The sequence below is a fragment of the Odontomachus brunneus genome, unplaced genomic scaffold, assembly GCF_010583005.1.
Source record: "Odontomachus brunneus isolate Ranch 3 - 2012 unplaced genomic scaffold, Obru_v1 Obru_scaffold_066, whole genome shotgun sequence".
NCBI lineage: Eukaryota > Metazoa > Arthropoda > Insecta > Hymenoptera > Formicidae > Odontomachus > Odontomachus brunneus.
This window is the reverse complement of record NW_022639516.1, coordinates 118,373-134,652: the sequence shown is the minus strand read 5'-3', so window position 1 is coordinate 134,652 and position 16,280 is coordinate 118,373. Positions and strand designations below refer to the sequence as shown.

The window sequence follows — 16,280 nt, the reverse complement described above, 5'->3', positions numbered from 1 at the left end:
TCTCTCTCTCTCTCTCTCTCTCTCTCTCTCTCTCTCTCTCTCTCTCTCTCTCTCCTTTTACTCTCGCTCACACAACACACGGATCCGGTATGTACCCGTGCTGCCTTTTATCGCGACACCGAAAGCCAAAAACGGCGGCAGAGTTTACTAACCTCGACCGTTTTCCGCACCGTGATTGCCGCCGTGCGTGAATAAACGTAGGGTCAGTACGAAATTTACAAAGGTCTGTCCGTCCCGATTCCGTCTAGTGTGTGGGATGTATCGTGGTGTAACTTGAAATGACGGACTTTCTTATACATTGCCGTGTCCCCTTACCTCCGCGTGCTCACGTACACATCGGAGAGTGGTTTTAGATCCCCCGATGTCTGAGAGAATGTATTCTCGTTGATGGACGTTAAAATCGAAATTGTCAGTTATTCTTCGTTTTGTGGGTTTCGGGGAGAGGGAGATGAGAGTGCACGCGGTATAAGGTTTATTCCTCTTCTCAATATGAAAAATTTCCCCTCACAAGCAAACGAAAAGTCGCGCGTTATATAATAAAATTTACGGTTAAATAAATTCTATATTGCGTGATTATTCTTACACAACGCCTGCATTTCTGACGGTGCTTGCTTATGGCATAGAAAAGTTGAACGCATATTCTTAGGAAAACGGGCAATGTGCTCCAATGTACGATATATCGCGCGCAATAATACGCGCCATAATCTCGCGTTATTCGTCGTATATTACGCGTTTGTTTTGACACAAAAGAATGATTTTCCCCGCGATTTAGAGCGACCGCCGTGCAACAACAACGGGTATTTTTCGGAGTATGAAATGTAGCGAACCAAAACGGGCGGCAATAAGTTCCTTACAAAATTTATGTTTATTTATTCTCCTCAATCCTAGGGCAAAATTTTATCTCATGAAAGTTTTACTGTATTGGGTTTTTATATTGAGTTTACTATATATCAGGTTTATTATATTATCAGGTTTCTCTTAATTCTTTATTTGACAATTTATTATTACTCAAACAACATCGATTTCTCATGAGCTATATGCAAGAATGACAGATATAGGCGCATTTATTCAGCACTGTTGTTATGAAGCAACATCTTACTTGTTTTGTTCGTCGGTGCTCAGAAATATTGATTTTTGCTATTAGATAATATAGATTCGTGCTGATTTATTATAAATAAAAGCAATATTTTTTAAAACTGCACTCAGGAGATATCATTTAAACACTTCAAAATTTTTCCTTAAATTTTCTTAAGTATGCCAAACAAACGGTTGACTTCACGGATTACTAAAATATAAATATATTTTTTCCAGAATTTTTAGTTTTTTTGTATTTCACAGTGCAGCTATCAGACTTCAAAAACACTAAAACATAAATTTCCCCGGATTAATCAATAGTCCAGCATGCTGGACATTTATGATTCTGCATCCTTCAAGTGTAAGAAGAATCAGGTTATAGGAAAAATGTCCAGCTGACTGGATACCAGGACCGAGAAGGATATTTGCGAAATTTGTGTATTTGCAAAAACGTCCCGCCGATTTGGCAGTAGAAAACAAACTCCCGCGAGGACATTAACTTTTCCCGCGCACGAGACGCTTTACTCTCGCAAGTCCTGTTTTCGTTACTGTAATATTTATCGCCGCGCGTACGTTAGTTACGTCCAAGTATGAAGCACGATTAGAATTTACATATTCATCTCAGAAGGTCATTTTTAACACCAATGTTCCACCGGCGAAGCAACTATAAAACTGTATCAAATAAACGCGATCACTTTAATACGTTATTGAATCCATATGTAGCTAAATTAATACCGTTAATGTTCACATGTCATGTGTCATTGAAGAAGTATTAGTAATATTGGATCAAAAAGTTCGACTCGATCTCTCAGTCAAATTTGACTATTGCATTCAACGGAAACAAATTATTCATTACGTAATTCAAGTGATTTTTAGCCGCAGAATATTTTGGCAGCATTCATACATCTCTGTTGTACACTGAGAAAAAAAATATCCAAGAAATAAATTTATTTTTTCGAAATATTTTTCGAAATAAATTTATTTTTTCGAAATATTTTTACTATATAATATTTACTTATACTAATATAGGATATTTTTTTCACACAAAAATAAAGAAATATAGAATTTTCTTAGAGATAGAACCTTAGTTCTGTATAAAAGCAATTTATTTTATTTAAATAAAAGAATTAAAATTTAAGTAAATATGTTATTAATAACCACCGAAATACAAATATTCCTCATTTCTTAGACATTTTTTCTCTCAATGTAAAAAGTGGCTGCCGAAGAAAGCAGAAAAATAAAATAAACTTTTTGATTGACCAGATATTCTATTCTTTTATAATTGTTTCGCATGTTCCCTAAAATTCAAGTATATTTAAAGTTTTAGAGTTAATTGTTTTCATTTTGCAGGTTATATGGCACGAAAGAAACCAGAGTAATACTTTCAAACTATTTATATTCTCGACTTCAGTCTATACATGTCGAAACTATTTGTCTTTGGGACATTTCACTGTCCCGAAAATTTGACTTTTTCCGGATCAGCGAAAGTGACTCGAACTCGACATAACGGGGCACATACGTTCACGTACATACGTATGTTTGCTGCAGTTATGCGGTTAAACCACGAAACAGTGGTGCGCGCACAGAGATGACGAGCAGCTTTTGCGCTTGCAAAATGCGCTCAGCAGAGGGCCAAGATTTGATCTGCGCGACTATTTGAGAGCGATGATCTCAAGCGCGACGCGAGAGCCCAAACCGTGAGATGCGTCCGCCGAGTCTGTGGGCATCCACATGTAACAGCGAAATTTCGCAGAATTGCTCCCTCAGGTTCAGGACGAGGTCGGGTCAAGTCAGATTTAGGACGAGGTGGTTCCGTGTGAATGAATCAAACTTCAGCATTCGCCGCTTCCTCCCGAGGAAGCGTTTAGGAAACGACGCTATTTCCATGGATTTCGAGAAAGTCCTCGCGGTTTCGCGCGATCGATAAAAATTTGTCCACGAAATTTCGCGGCTTTTACGACTGACTCGGGTGATGTCAGATATACCACAGGAGAATCGTGGTTTTACATTCTATTGTTTTTTTTATTTCAATCGGCACTCTCTCAAATCTTTCGAGTTGTTGTGCGTGCACAAAAAAAAATCTGTCAAGCGCGTTACGATTAAGTAAACTTTCAGTTACAATAATTACGCTGATTCCAAATTGCGGTCGACTGAAGTTGCGATTAACTAAAAGGAAATTTGCACCTCCATCAAATGTTATAGATATTTCGGCCTGAACAAGTATATTCAGATAACTAAATGCGGCTAAACTAAACACGCATATATATATATGCATTTAACGAATGCGAGTGATAAATAAATCATGGAAATTAGCATCGATATCAAATTGAATATCGAATTCAATTTCACTAGCTATAATAGTGATTCGTCAAAACTAATCAGGAATTAATCAACTGCCGCGAATCTAGTACGCGAGGGAATATACATCTGTCGACGTGCGCGAAAGCTGAAAGAGCGCACAGAGATGACACAGATGGGGAAGGAGGAGAAGGGGCAAGGTAATTGTTTACTAAGAAGCGTTGCGCATAATTGTGCCATTTCCGCAAAGACCGACGAATATCGTGGCCGTGAAAAGTGCAATCGTGCGAATAAAGTTTAGGCCTTAAACGGTAGCTTTAAATATTGTCACAGGGCAGAAAGAGAGAGACAGAGAGAAAGAGGGGAAGAGGGGAAGAAAGAACGAGATTACGGCAGTTGGGGAAAGCGGACTCCGTAATCGTGATATAACCACTCTTAAATGCTGAGTTAATGATCAAATCCACGAAGGAAAGTTCTCAGACGCGGAATGGAAGCAGAGGTGGCGGCGGCGCGGTGACGGTAAGACGAGGTTGGATTAAATTCGTGCGCAGTTTGTAATTTGCACGCGGCGCCGCGCTTGGCTTTTCCGACACTCCCTTCTCGGTTTACGGTAGTGCCGAGATTAAAATGCAAATCCGAACTTGATCGCGGAATAAATTTGAGATATGATTGTCGCGAGCGCCGTCGGGACACGGCTCGTTTACTTACAGAGTTTCCAGGTTCACGATCCCGTAATGGGCCAGGTACGTGTATCGATACAGCTGAAACAGAAACAAAAGGGGCGGCATTTAATTCGTGGAAATTAAAGCAATTACCTTCACGCTTATATATCGTGCCCCTCGCGCGCGCGATATCGGGGCAACCGCAGTTCGTAATGCATAAATTATAGTGAACATTAACGCGTCGGATCGTTGGAACTGTAATGGAACACGCGCGGAATCTGCGAATCTGCGATCATCGATTTTCCTCGTAGCCGCCGTGTCACTTCTGCTGTGTCGTTTCGATTCGGAGAGCAAGCCCGGCAGACCGTGGAAAATCGATCAAATATTGCGAGCCGCAATGAGTCGCTGCGCGAGGCCTGGGAATTTCGAGTTTCCCGAGTCGCGATGTTAAAAATATCCGCGCTTCGTGCAGGCTATCTAAGTATGACCGAGAATACGGGTGACATAAAATACGACGGCGCGCCGACCCGCCACGGAATCTATTTCACTGTCGCATCTCGCCCCGGCTTTTCCCCGACGGCTCGGTCGGGGTGCAATGTGTCGGTGCACCCCGACCGAATAAAAACCTCTCTCTCGTACCCGTCATTCACGCGGGGCACAGAGAGAGCGACAAAAATACAACAAAGTTCATAAAAATACAATGTGTCTCTCTCCTTGGTATTATTCGCACGCGTGTACGAGATTAGCATATTCGAATGGCGAAAGTAATAAAGGGGAGGGCACGTCACGGTCTAATGCACGACGTACTTTGCTAACGTAACGTTATAAAGACGAGTCGCTAATTGCCCGCAAATATCACATGGGTGAAATTTAAAATCCACTGTGAGCTTGGCGAATAATAGTTCGCGCTTCTAACAATGTTTCTTGGACCGCGATTGTCATCTTGAAATGCCTTTCTGTTAATTACTTCTGTTAATTGCACTTTGCCATTGTACCGAATCAAAATTCAAATCTCTATTGGTGCATTCAAAGGTACAACTACTGGCTTTGTTTCTTCCTTTCAACCTTGGATAAATATCCATTAAAATTTCTATCTTTAATGAAAGATAACAATACAAAAATTATAAAAAGACCAACTTTACTGTTTTGTTTGCGTATTCATCCATCAATCTCCATTAGATTATTGAATATTTGTTCATCCTACTATATTTACAATCAAGTTACATAACATTGCCATGCTTGCTACATGTGTGACGCACCCATTTCTCATTTTAAGTGCACCTTCACTCAAAATTTCTAAATTTACTTAATACGTTCGCTATCAACGTCACATGTGTACGATAACAGGTCTGTTCTTTTTAGCTAAACTGTCTGAACTGATGCATAGTAGTATAATAAGTTAGAATGAGACAAATATATTTTGTTTCACTTTAACTTATTGCACCAGTTCAGACAGTTCAACTAAAAAGAACCTAACGATATTTTTTTTTGCACATCCGCATATAAACAAAGTTTAGTCTGTTTTAATACAGACATATAATAATTACATGAAGACAAATATAACGTGATCTGTGAAGAGAAATATATCGTAGTAACGAACATGTAATAATATATTGTTCATAATGGATATAATTATAATGTGCTTATAATAATTAATGTATCATAATATACTTACAACGTACATACATATAATTATAATATTTATGATTAATACGCTGCTAGTTAAAGGTAACTGCTAATTACAAGTAACGATTAAATGCAAATAGAATACAGTGATGTTCGAATATTGAATATTTCTAAGTTCTTTCTCCTCCTCCCCCCTCTTATTCTGCGAATGCTAACAATACAAAATAAATGTTTGTCATTTCAGTCGGCACTTATGACGCCATGCAATATTTATAATAGTGACTGAAAATAATCCTTTTTACTTTTCAAATTTCGTCACGCAATTGCGATGCGACCACTACTGACGTTATAACGTATTAAATGCACATGTTATCGCGGATATAATAAGGATGTAATAAGAAGAAAAACTTCAATAAGCAACAACAGTATATCTTTTGTTGAGTATTGCAAATGATTGTTCTGTTAGATATCCAGTTTATAAACTCCTGAAGCAATGTACACGCTCGTAAAATTGCACACTCTGAAGAAGTCGTTTAATCCGATTGTTCCTTATAGTCTCTCTCGTCCTGTTACTAATAATAATCACGGTAATAAAAGCAATAATCGTGCGTTTGAAGTTTAAACAGCAACCAGTGCAACCAATCTCGACGCACGTGCGAGAATTCGCCGGCGCGAACGTAAACCACGTTTAGAAGTTTAATGATCAAAGTTCGTGGTAAATTGCGTCCCGCGAAGGGCTTCCGTGCGACCGAAAACGCGCCTTTTCAGTCACGTTAATCATCGATTGCCAGTGACACTTGCATTTACGGCAAATTACATGCGAGCGCGTGCTTTGATCGCCTATGAGACTACTTTTAGTATAGCCGGAGTAACTAAAAGTACCGGTGTTCTCACACGGCTTAACGAAAAAGCCCGATGTAATACAAGTAGTTGTCGCGTAAAATAGGACGGAGGACGAAACATATGCGCTCAACTAAATGAGAAGACAGAAGAGGAAAGTGAGAGATGAGTAATGAGTTTAAGGGACGATTTTTCTACAGTAGTTTAAACTTTGATGTCAGTTTAAACTATGCTCTTTAATAACATCCCTGATGTGTTTGAGCAAAATTAAACTTATATGCAAGTTTAAATTAATATTGAAAAATCGGCCCCAAGTGATTCAAGGAGGGAGGGGATGGCGAAAGACGAGCGCCGATTTTGTGAGTTCTTAAAATATAATATTTACATATTATTTTTTTATACAGGGTGAGTCAATAATTATTGCTATCTTGAATATCTCCGAAATAAAAAACAAAGGTAATTTTCAGAGATTTTCGAAGTTACTCTATTTAGAAAAAAAGTTCTATTTACGCTTTTCTTTTGGATGGAATAGTTTCGAAGATATTCAAAACAGGTGTTAATAGATATTGACTCATTTTGTATATAGGGGAGAGTTGTCGAAATCGTATATTGGTCTAAATCGTACCAATTACTTTATTGTCATTGAATATGAACGACATTTAATGGAAAAAAATGAAACTTAAATGAACAATAAGAAATATAAGCAAAACATTTCAGATGATATATCTTGTACTTTGTACATGCTATAAATATTAAAACAATCAGATACAGGTATGATTAATGAGGTACGATTTCAACAACTTTCCTCTATGTACAGGATGTAAAGATGTTACAGGTTATTATGTTGACAGTTAAAAAATCAAAATGATTTTATCTTAACGATTCCATTTAGAAAAAAATTAACTTCATCAAATAATTATCTTCGATACAAACGATTGATAGAAAATAAAAATTTTATATTTCGCTTAGTTTAAAAAACAATAACCCATAACACTTTTAAATTTACGTCCTATGTATTAATATATCGAGTTTACTCTTTATACACATATATTTATATCAAGAAGATAATGGTATTTTTCCACTGAGGAGATAACCTAATTCCTCTCTCGCACCTACGATACATTACACGATCAAGCGCGATAATATTGTAACAAAACAGTTACATCGTCACTGAATATATCGTCAATAATTAGAGGGACTATCAATGCGATAATTGGCATGGGCAATGAGTACGCGTTCGTGGCTGGAAATGCTCCAGCCATGGCGATACTCCTATGGGAACGTTTCAAGCAGGGAGATCCGGGCAGCCGATAGAGAGCGAGTTCGCCGTCGAACGGACCATCGACAGTGCCCGGCGATACGGAAGGATTCATGGTGTACCCCGCGCTATTTTGCCTCCATTAACTCTTTCGGAGCGGACCTATAAATCATGCCGCGCCTGATAAGGTCGAACAACGCCATTTTCACGTGTTGCGACTGCATTCGCTATCGGGCGCGAGCTCGTTTCCATCGCATTATTCCTGCCTTCAACACCCGCCGCGCACGCTGCCCTCCATTAACCCCTTCGCTACCAATATACCTCAGCACGGACGTGCTACTTTTTTTCACTTGTAATATGTACACACGTGTAGTGTTAGGATCGTTCGATATCGAGCTAAATTCTTGGTGCGTCTACATGTTGACACGTGAACTCGTTCAAGATCACCAGCGAAATAGGTTTGTATATAGAGAAAATGTAAGATAAGGTCTGAACGTAAGCCAATGTCTGAATGTAAGCCAATGTCTGAACATTAATAATACTAGTACCTAACTCTGAACATATTCTTATTGTTTTGATCTTTAAATACGAATATTTAAACTTTCAATATAGAGAGAATATAAATGTACATATATTAAATATATGTATGTATTCTGTGTTGAAAGTTTAAATATTCGTATTGAAAAACTAAAACAATAAGTATGTCCAGAATTAGGTGTTGTTAGTGTTATTAGTGTATTGGTACTTTTCCTTTAATCGTGGAATCGCGCAGGCTGCTCATAAGCCTTTTCTTTTGATTATTTGACTGCATGATTCTACATCAAATGCTTAAATTAGAAAATATTTTCATATTATAAAAAAAGAAAAATGCGCCACGCGCGTAATTTAAATACATTTGACAACTCTTGTTAACAATCGACGGTATTTAAATTTCAAAACTGATGCATTCAAAAATTGCTGGAATAACTATAAAATGTCTGCGGTCGTGTGGGAGTAATTGATGAAAAATTGAAATAGTTTTGTCGACACAATTCGCGATTATAAAGCCGTAAGCGTGCATTCGACGCAAACGACTGAGAAGTCGCTTCTGAAGATCGGGAACAGATAAGCAGTTTAGAAAACCGAAGAGAGTGTCGCGAGACGGCTTCAGGGGAAACAAAGATAGAATGAGATTTTTGTGCAAAATGTATTACCAACTTGTTGCTGCCTCGTAAAGATTACGATCGAATAAAGGCCCCGCTTATTCCCTAAACCGTTCATCGCGATAACTCTTCGACGCGATGAATCGAATGAAATATCGCGACATAAAAGTCTACGCGGGAGTTAGGAAAGATTCTTGCGCATCTCACACCGCCCTGTGTGCGTTGGAAAGAGAACATTCCAGTGATAACATTTAATTTTTCACGCGGGATGTGTGACCACGCGCACGTGCGAAATTTCGCATGTCGTTCAACAAGAATTACGATGCGCCCGAGCTTTCCCGATGTTACCGTGAATTATTTTCCTGCCGTTGAAGAGTCGTTGTCGGCTTTTTCGACAGGACGGCATTGTTCGAACGGGCGGTCAAATTAAGTCGTACGGGAGAGAAATGGAAAAAAAATGAATCGCGAGAAATGAAAATCGAGTTAGGGATTAATTAATCAAGATTCGCGTTCTGAATGGCAAAATGATGACGCGCGCGGACCATTGTTGATGCGATCAAAGCGCGGACCTGGACAGCTTGTATAGTATATATATATGTTGGGAAATATACACATATATATGTATTGAGAAATATATATACACACATGTATATATATATATTTCCCAACATTTTTGCTGCAAATTTTCGGCCGAATTTCGGACCCGTCACACTGTGCGTCTCGCCCGGGAGACCAAACGGGCCGTCGCATATTGCGACCGTTATTAAAATTTATCATTTTTATTAATTTCAGCTTTATTCCCCCGACACCATATATAGGAGGCAAACTCGATTCTGACATTGCACTTCAAGCTTCACCGGGTTTCACTTCGTGCGTTCAACGCTGTAAAAGAAGGGGCAAGAGGGTGAAAAGGATCACGCGTCAACATATTATTTTTAACACCCATCGGACGCAACGGAAGTCTGCGAGGCTCCATCTCGGTCATGGCAGGATTAAAGATTAAACTAATACCCGCCATTCGGCGAACGATTACTTCATTTTCAGCGGTTGGCCGGTGCGCGCGGGAGGCGTTATATAAAATTGAGAACGCCACTATTTCCCGAGTGCACGGCGCCGGTGGGAATAAGAGGCGGAAAGAGTTTAAAGCAGGATTTAATGTTTCTTGCGCGGGGCTACACACATATACAGAAGTTTCGCTGGAGTAATTCCTAACGCGGAATTAATTCCCGCAGCGCCGCGGGCACACGCACACTCGCTGCTGGAAACGCGCGGGGCTCGCTTCGATTCGCGGTTTAAGCCTGGATAGGCAAGAATAGCTATGAGAAGAGACGTATTGTTTGCGCGCAAACGCGGACGACTGAGTAGACGATCGTAATCTCCTTAGGAGCGTTTATTTTACACGCCGCTGACGCCGCCGGCGAGCTCTCTCTCTCTCTCTCTCTCTCTCTCTCTCTCTCTCTCTTTCTCTCCCCACATTTCTCACCCTCTGTACCGCCACAAAGAAAAGAAAAAGAACGGAGCTCACCCTCGCTGGTATAATCCCGCTGGAAAGTTCTAACTACCGAGCGTAATTGCTCGAATATTTTTTGCGTTCGTTCATTCGTTCGGAGTGCGTCATCTGCGAGGGTCGTGTGAAAGGCCGATGTCTCAGCAATTAACAGACTACACGAGCTTGTCGCGCATTCGTGGCACTGTGCAACGTTGTTGACAAAAAAAACAAAGGAAAACGACAGAAAAGGATAAACGGATTGTTTGCGTTACTTATCGGACGATAAGTGATGTCGTGTGCGGGGAGGTGAGTCTAATTGATGGCAGATTTCGCCACACTGTGTTCTCACTCTACCCGGCTGCTGATAATTCGGAGGTTCTGAATTTGTTGGCGCCGATGGCGATGCGTCTGTATCACGTCGGACACAACGAGCGCGTCCGTTTGATGGCCGGGGCTAAGCAGCTTTGATCATAGCCGGTATCGGAATGAGTGGCCACCTGGAAACATCGCGTTCCCAATCTCGACGGTCGCGTCCATGCTCTTTTCCCCGCTGTATTTCATATGTAACGGAGAACACACACAATTGACGCACCATCAACTGATAATTGACCGCATTATTCACCGAACGCGTAATTACTATAGTAATAAATAATAAATCCCCGTAATGTTAAGCGCTTCAAAATTACAAATTAATACGGACAGCATGAGATTGCGCATGATAATGGCGGCGAAATGCGTTCTCCGGGGATTCGCGATAATCCACGATGAATATTATCTCTGACGCGGGAATACTCTACCATTCGGTATGACACGCGACAAGTCTTGAGGGGGAAAATTATCGCGCCGATGACGAAACGCGCGTAAGAGAGAACTCGCAAAACAAGCGTGAAGATAGCGCGGTTGCTAAATTCTTCCGCGAATGTATCCGGTTGGGCGCTCTAGTAATGCACCCTGCGGTTGCTGTTGTTAGTTTCGCGCGTTTTTCCGCCCGTACACTTAATTTCCCCGAGGCAAGCCACTCACTCGGTTTTCAGTTAGTTGGCCGTGCTCCAATAAAAGTAGCCAACGCATCGGAACCGAGCCTTGGAACAGATCGCTAAATGTCGCTAAAAACTGTGCCACCACTGCCTCGCCCTGCCGTAAGGTCGATCGAATAGGCAGATGTTAATTAGCAAACTTTTTGCCGTGAAACGTCGTAATCCCGTCGGCGATTTCGCCCGCGACTCATTTGCCGCGCGTTATTCAGCTCTTCTCTAAAGTGCAGAACCGTATATTAAATTTTTCGACTTTACATTGCCGAAATTTGCAGTTCAATGATACTATTAACGGCTGGTTGTGGCGTGGTTATAAATTTTCATAAATACAAATTGCTATGAATTCGTATCTACAGCGTGTCTGGTAATTCGCTACGGAGTGGTGGATTAAGTTAAGGAAGAAAAAAATCCTCTACCACTTTACAAATAACATAAATTTTTTAGTTATTAATTGAAGAAGATTGATGGAAGATTACCCGCAATCAGCCGCCCATCTTCTTTAACTTAACGATGGTTGACTCCACGTGGTGAAATTGCAAAATGGTAGAGAACTTTTTTTCAGTAGAACCATCTATCTAGCGAATTGTCGGATACTCTGCCTGGTTATTATTATTATTTTTCTTTATTCCTCTCTCCAAGTTCACGAGAATTCGCAGGCGGTTAATGTCGTTAATGTTGAGTCGTTTTTTCGACTCGACGGCAGAGATATTATAAGTTATCTCCTATATTATTTATTTCGAATATAAAGCGCGTCTCAAGGTATAAAATACGAGAACTTTAACTCTATGACATAGTTTTTATCAGCATTAATTACGGCGTGGAGTCCACCACCGATTTTATTTTATTTTTATAGATAAAAGGAAATATGACGACAAACATTAGACAATACTTGAATAAAATGTTTACTTGCAATCTCAATTACTTTGAGGAAAATTTTGCTCAAAAGACATTGCGCAAAAGCTATTCTTGGAGTGCTCTCAAAATTCCACGTCGTAACCTAAGGACGAAGCACGAGAATCTTATGTACGCAAATATGGCGTTTCAGTCGTAAAACAATAAAGACCGACGTAAAACAGAATGTCACCGCTGGTCATAGCGACCGTTCTCCACCACGATACGAGAAAATTCATGAAAGATCGTCGTGCAGAAGAGCGTGCGACGGTCGCGGGATGAATTTAAACTTGTACTTCGTCGCCGGGGTGTACGACTTGCGAGATCGTACACGCGAATATTTATAGCCGCTATTTTTCGCCAAATGTCTGTCCGCGGTGGAATCGAATCGGGCACTTCGGGACAGATACTGGGGGGGTCACGTCTCGATTTTCGCCCCGGTGATTCACCTTGTCCCGAAACGAGCGATTTATCCGGAGGGTCCCTCTCGCCGACGTCGGTGTGCGAAGCGACCGTGGAATCGAACTTGTTCAACTAAATGTATCAGCCCCAGCGTGCGCCCGCGAGCATTAAGGGCCCGGTCACGCACCGAATCGGTCCCGCTCGGAATCAGACATCTGTCCGTAGCGCGGTGCGCAATGATTGGCAGATCATTGACCAGGTTTAGAAAAGTTCTGCCGACGAGCCGCGCGCACAACGATCCAGCCGATCAAATATTAGTCCTGGGCAAATTGAATCGAGTTCACGGTATTATCGACGGTCGGTCGCGCTGTATTACACGCGGATTTCGAACGGGAATAACCCCTAAAGTATCAACACACACAGGAAGACCGGTGAAACAAACAACATAGGGCGTCAGTGTTGGAGAAACGTATGGCAATACGCGCGAAGGCAATCAAAACGACACATTTTTGTTTTTCCCCCGCCGGTGTATGTGAAAAAATTTCGAGTATTAAGCCGGGTACGTAAATAATACCACGTATTTCTCTTTGTTTGCGTTTTTCCGAATAATGGAAAGCGCGATACGCTTGTCACGACTGTCACGATATCCAAGCCGTTAATTCCGAGCTTTAATCCGAATCGGTTCAAGGAAAAAATCGCGGAGCGCGCGCGCGCGATAAAAATAATTTATGCGGACTATCTGGCGCCGCGCTCCATGTCCAGAATTAGTACAGCGTGTGGATTATTCGCGACGGATGAAATAATTCATCGCCCGATCGGGAACGGGCATCGACACACCACGGGCGAATTAATTAATTACGCGCGACGGCGATTGAAAGAATAATTATGATTTATGTCTCGCGAGATAACTCGCGCGCGTCTGAAGCTCGGGATCAGACTGCGGTCGGCCCGAGCATAAAAATTCGCCAGACACGCGATTCCGCTCGGCAGTTTGTCGCGCGACCGAAGTTGCAGATTACACGGAACCATTAGATCGCCGAGTGGTCGGCCGAGGCTCGTTAACGTCTCCTTAACGGCCGTTAAAACGAAGACAGTCGCGTCGTAATGATACCACTGATGATCCTCCACCCCGTCGCGCTACGTTAACGTGCTAAATGGCGCATTGTACGAAAGGAATTCGGAATTTAAATGTAAGCCGCCGACGAGTATTCGGTAACAATGCCGACTTAACTGCTCGATCGGCGGCGAACGCGACGCGCCGCACAATAGACGATGCGCAGTGCCGGCTGATCAGTATCGATTTTATCTACTGCGGCCTCTCCCGCGCGCGCTATGCGGAATATTAAATGCGGCTCTTGCGGAGCGCGGCGCGAGGAAAATTTCAACGCTGGCTCTGGTCGATGGGGAAGCGGTTCCATCGCGGGTGAATAAGCGAGAGATGGGAGCCACGTGTATGCCAGATGAGCGTGAGTGCATTTGTCCTAACCCCGCTAAGACGTAATTGCGATCAGCATATTGGCACTTTACAGTAAGAGGAACAATGTTCAAGAAATAAAAAATATTTATTCGTGATGAGTGCTTTATATAATAACACAAATACACACACACACACACATCAACATGTATGTATATATATGTGTATATATACATGTATATTAATATAAAATATTATTCAAAAATATGAAAATGTAATTTGTAAAAAATTTTTTAAAATAATTTAAGAAAAAATTGTTTTTAAAAATTACTTTTGAAAACAATTTTTTTAAATTACTATAATAAAAATAATTTTTATTTTTTTTAAATAATCAAAGAAGACAATCATTTTCTTGAAAATAATTTTTTTTATTTTCAAGAATTTTTCAGAAAATTACATTTTTTTATTTGGAGAATATTTTATATGTAATATTATATGTTATATAGAAATAAAAATTCGTTTTTAAAGTAATTTTTAAAATAATTTATTGTTCGGTCACCTCTGTGTGGAAAAAAATATTTTATTATATTAGCATGAAGTTTAGTTTTGATGAATGAACATGTTTTAATTGAAGGATACGAAATTTTTGGTTCTTGTAACATAAATTTGTTTATAAAAATTAGAAGATCCGTTTTCCTCAATCGAAACGCGTTGGTTCGTTCATTACAATCGAACTTCATGTTAATACGATCAAAGTTTTTTCTCCGTGTAAAAATATCGAAGTATTGGTGTAGGTTATATTCAAATTTTTAATTAGCCAGGAATTTGATGAGTTGCGTTACTTATATTATTTATTAAATCATACCATGACTGTTCGAGCGAAAAAAATAACATTCTCTCACAAAACATGAAATGCGAATCTTGCGTTCGTTATCGAGTTCCATTAACAGCAACTCGATGAAAAGTCCGATGATTACCGAGTAAATAAATGTTGGCGGTTTCGCCAACGCTCCACGTCGATTATACGCTGCTGCAAAGTAATTAAAATTGGCACATCGGGAGTGAAAAGTGGATCAGGTTTATCGGTATTCGCGTGATTAAAAATCCTCTGATTTTTGCGAATCGATATTTTATGCACGATTTAATCACACTTTTGCAAGTAACTTTCTGCTACAATAAACCGAGACGAAAAAAATCTCGGAGATACTGAAGGCAGGAAATAAAAATAAAAAAAAAAAGACAGAAAGAAAGATGAGGAGGAATCGATTCATAAATTTTACGATGAGATAATTCTTATTCTGCAATTAGGATTCTACCTCGCGTCTTATAAAATTCTAAATTGGGCGTTGCCCAATTTAGAAGCCCCAATTTAGCTGCTACGCGCGCACAATATACGCCGCAACAATGGATCTTCGGGCGAATTAACGGGAGACGTGCGTTCCCTCGCGTTTCCTTATTTATAACAGGAGGGGCCGCGATTATTTCTCGTTTCTCAGGACTGCTGAGGAAAAATCGCGTCTCGTTTCATAAACACACGGCCAATCCGCGCGAGTGGACCACCACCGGCGAGAGGGACATTAAGAATTGATTCTAATGCACTCGTGGCCGCAGCGGCTTGAAACGAGGATGCATGGAGAGGCCACGAATGTCTAGTACAGCCACTTATAGCCCGAGCATGATTTCCCGCGACTATCGGAAATTTCGGCCGGACACGCCGCGAAACTGCATAATGTAAATCAAGAAGTACTCGATGCACATGCATGCGATTGCGCTCCATTCGGCGCACACGGGCCCTTTATTGATTAATATCCTCGAGCGTTACTGATCAAGTGCGCGCTCCGCCGCGCTCCTCTCAACTTTTTCGTCGCTGTCAGCCTCATGCACGGCTCCGCAAATAGTGTTGGATATTAATTGATTGAAATAATCAAATCAACGTACCAGTAGTCAGAAATAATCAATCGCTATGTACAAAATCACATACACATTTCAAAACAATGTATACTACATTCCAGTCAGAATTGCGAGTAATTAATTACTTTTTCAATTAATTATCAAATTTAATTGATGATTAATATAAGCCTGTTCAATTAAAAATATTTTAATTAACCATTGACTTCAAGAAATCTAATTAAAAATCGTCCAATTAACGT

At 40.5% G+C, this 16,280-nt stretch overlaps 1 protein-coding gene across 1 annotated transcript in view; it reads right to left on the bottom strand.

The window, feature by feature from the left end:
- The window catches only part of LOC116846680 (venom dipeptidyl peptidase 4-like), a 156,239-nt gene that overhangs the window by 47,133 nt on the left and 92,826 nt on the right, over positions 1-16,280 (bottom strand). The window contains exon 5 of the mRNA XM_032820844.1: positions 4,081-4,133. Within this exon, the coding sequence (XP_032676735.1) occupies positions 4,081-4,133 (53 nt within the window). The remainder of the gene's footprint in view (positions 1-4,080; positions 4,134-16,280) is intronic.